This window comes from Cupressus sempervirens, chromosome 3 (genome assembly GCF_028749045.1).
Source record: "Cupressus sempervirens isolate cs-2001-9-10 chromosome 3, ASM2874904v1, whole genome shotgun sequence".
NCBI lineage: Eukaryota > Viridiplantae > Streptophyta > Pinopsida > Cupressales > Cupressaceae > Cupressus > Cupressus sempervirens.
The window spans coordinates 157,532,944-157,536,685 of NC_143120.1; the positions used below are offsets into that span (position 1 = coordinate 157,532,944).

Consider the following 3,742-nt stretch of genomic DNA (forward strand, 5'->3'; position numbering starts at 1 on the left):
TTTTGATATCATTTCTAAATAAATTTGCGGATACTAACCAAACAAATCATAGTAATTTTTTTTAAAAGCAAGTGATACTACTCTGACTCTTATTTCTAGATTTTCTAAATTATTGTAAACAGCTTTCTTTTAAAAAAAACCCTATTATTAAAATACTCTAAAACTCAAGTCATATCACATGGCAAGAATGCGTGCATTAAACACATGATCCACGCCGTACATGGTATAAAATAATAGTAACGCATGAGTAACACAAGAAATATTCAAAAGATGATATAAAAAACAATAAAAATAATAATAATTGGATGAAAAGCCTCAACGCTTCATCCAATCTTGTCGGTAATCTTTTATTACATAGTTTTGGCCACAATCTCCACTGTTTCATTTTTCAATACAATAAAATAATGTTCAGATGCTCCGATTTTTCATGCTGTGATTTGTTTGCATTTTGCTTTATTGCTTTGTATGCATTTTAAGGGAAAAAGGGCGGGTTTCTAAAAGAAAAGAAATCCCCAAAATCTTTCAATTGATCAGGAAAAACTGGGATTCTGTAAAACCAATTCAAAATTGCAGAGGAAGTCCGAAACAATTCCGCGTGATAATTCAGTTATCATCGCTTGCTTAACTTTGCTGCAACGTCCAGCAAAGGTTGAAAAATTACATGATCCTGAGCAGCTTCGATGCAATCCAAGTTCCTGCAAATAAATTCTTTTTGAGAAAACAATTTCTGATAAAGAATGTCGTATTTGCTCTGTTGCGCTTCTCTCAGCCTCTCTAAAGTCTTGTAAATCGCGTTCTCAACAAGAAGAGCTCTTAAATCGGAAGGTAATCTCTGCAAATATTGAAAATCGATTACTGTCTCTTTACCTTCACAATCCATGGAAATCGGCTTACAAAAATAGGATTTTCCAGAAAAATCTTTTCCAGCCCTTTTAGCAGGATTCCTCTTGCAATCGTCAGTAGATTCACTCAGCCTACGCTTTGAGCGAGTTTGGAAAGCCGCCCCTTGTTGAAGAGATTCCCGCCCAGCAGAACAGGGGATCTTCCATTGAAATGAATCAAAGAACATTTTCAGATTCACCTCTGGAAAGTTTTCCCTCAAATATCTTTTAACCGCAGCTCTGCTTCTAAAGTAAATCGTTTCAGTGCCTTGTTGCAATGATTTAGGCAAAATCAAGCATCTGTCCGTCCAATATCCAGATAAACTTCTTCCTTTGCCCACGCTCCATTCCCATTTGTCATCTGCATTCGGCCATCCCTCTGGAGCATATGGCAGACCTTCGCCCCATTGTTCTTCCAATTTCTCTTCTGATGATAAAAATGGCGTTATGCTCATTTCATCAGAACCCTCTGAAACGGCTTTCTGCTCTGGGGTAGTCATAATGTCTCTTTTTAGGTTTTCCATTTTCAGATCTCCCTTTTTCTGTGAATGAAAAAAATTAGGTCACAATGCCTTTCTTTAGGTCAAATCCAGTACTGTTCAATGAATTAAATTCTCTTACCCGCGAGGGAAAATCAAAATGCCTCTGCCTTACTGCCAAAAAAGATTTCCGATCCGCGATGGAAAAACAAGATTTCCAGTTCCGTGCAGTGATCAGAACACAGAGATTTCTTTATGCATTCAATCTTGATTGCTCTTTGATTTTTTCCGCAAATTCTTTTCGATTCCGGACCGCTATACGCGTCGATTCGAGTACAACCTGCTCTTAAAGGTTTACTAATTTTAAGGAAACAATTGTACAAAGGGCCGTGGCCGACTATTTATTATTATATGACATTTCTTAAAATATAATTTATAGCAAATTAAAATTTCTGGAAAGTTTCTAAATTTAGCTCTTCTTTCAATATCCACGTAGTGCATTAATTAAAATGATTTAGTTAATAATTTAGAAAGTTAATAATGAGAGTCTGTAGTAGCAATGGAATAATTACAGTTATTGAAAAAGAAATATTTTTTTAGCTCAGAAAAAATTAAGGTCTAATTTTAGAAAGTTAATTATAGTGTATATTCTTCTTAATTTGCAATCTGAAGGATTAATATATATGGTTTATTATTATATTATAGTTGATATTTGTTTGGATACTAAAATAGAATTTTATTGTTTCTTTTTTTTCTAAGAGATCACATGTGAAGTTTAGTCTCTATTTTGACTTCATATTTCTTTTGGTTTTCTAAGAAGTTGTAGTAAATGCAATTTGTTGTTAGAGGAGTATAAGAAGTTTAAAAGATGTATTTATAAGAGGTAAATATGTTATTATTATTTAATATTAATCTCATGAAGGTTTTGTTGAAGTAGTTCAACTTGTTTTGGAGTTGATTTATGTTAAGTGCAAAATTTAAGTAAAATAAGTTTTTAAATGATTTTTAATATTTTATATTTTAATTGATATCAAATTATCTCATGATTATGAATTAAATGTAAGCTTTAAATTTAGCTTAATTACAATAAAATAATAACATATTGTCATCAAGGATTAGTTCCATCCCAATAATAACAAAATAGTTTCATAACAATTGGTGCCAATTATTAGTTTACAAACATCCAAATTTAGGTAAGATGTCATTCCAAAATCCCAAGTTCACCCAAACACTATCCAAGTATACCCCGCATGCATACTATATATATATATATATATATATATATATATATATTCCAAGGGGTTTAGTTTAGTTGGTTGAAGCAAAGAGTTCTCTTTGTGGAGACCCTAGTTCGAATCTCAAGAGGGACATCTTTGTGGAATTCTAAATTCTGACTCTTGGTCTTCTGAATGTTGTTTCTAGTGTGGTTGTTCGAAAGAAGCTTGAATAAGTTTGTAATTCTCATGTTGTTGCTTAAATAAGCACAAGATTTGTAAACAAATTCAACACACACACACACACACAAACAAATTAAAAAATTATAGAAAATAACATTTATTATGGATAAGAGAATTGTGAAGGAAAACATTAAAAAATGAGAAGTTTGTTCAAAGTGTAACAACCATTCTTTGGGTACTATTTTTTTTCTTGGTTTAATTCAAAATTACTATCAATTTAATTAATCATCATGGTGGTGAGGAAACATTGCCACCACTAAAAAACTTACACTAGAAAGTGGTAAGCTCTTTAATGTTATTGGAAATCCTAAATATGAATAAAAATTTTGAGGGTTGGTTTGTGAGTACCATGCATTTTCTTTTTAAATGAGATTTTGGGAAATATTAATCTATTTTATTCTTCCATGGGTAAATAGGACAATCATCGAAATTTTTAACAAGAATTAGAAATTGTGATCTTTGGGAAGTTCAAGAAAGAAATGATAGTTAAAAATGGAAGTGACTTTTGGACCAATTCAATGGTTATAATGAAACCTATTTTAGAGAAAAATTAAAACGGTGATTTTTTTATTTTATTTTTCTAGGAAATTATAGCTAAAAATGGAAGTGACTCTTGGGGCAATTCAATGGTTATAATTGTTAGTGTAAATAATTAATTATTATTACACTTTACTTAAATTTACTTAGGATAATGCATTTTTATATTAGTTGTCATGTAGACACTTGGGAATATGCATAGACATATGAGTTGTCTTGTTGACAACATATTAGCAACTTATTTGAGCACATGGTGTCTACAACATCTCTTTATGAGATACGCCTATGTAAACTTATCCTCTCATCATCGCACAAACTCCTGTGCTCAATGAAGGATAATCCACTCTTGGTGGACATGTGCTTAGTTGTGATGTTTATCTCTTTGTTG

The 3,742-nt window shown here is 31.7% G+C and overlaps 1 protein-coding gene across 1 annotated transcript; it reads right to left on the minus strand.

Moving 5' to 3' along the window:
* Nucleotides 1-260: 260 nt before the first annotated feature.
* Nucleotides 261-1,766, minus strand: LOC149565240 (uncharacterized). The gene is made up of 2 exons (XM_089818788.1): nucleotides 1,503-1,766; nucleotides 261-1,423 (listed from the first exon to the last, which is right to left on the minus strand). The coding sequence occupies exon 2, from the start codon at nucleotides 1,403-1,405 to the stop codon at nucleotides 611-613; it is 795 nt and encodes a 264-aa protein (XP_089674914.1). The 5' UTR covers nucleotides 1,406-1,423; nucleotides 1,503-1,766; the 3' UTR covers nucleotides 261-610.
* Nucleotides 1,767-3,742: the final 1,976 nt, after the last annotated feature.

Excerpts from the sequence above, each read along its gene's own strand:
- LOC149565240 (XM_089818788.1), bottom strand. The coding sequence starts at position 1,405 with ATGGAAAACCTAAAAAGAGACATTATGACTACCCCAGAGCAGAAAGCC.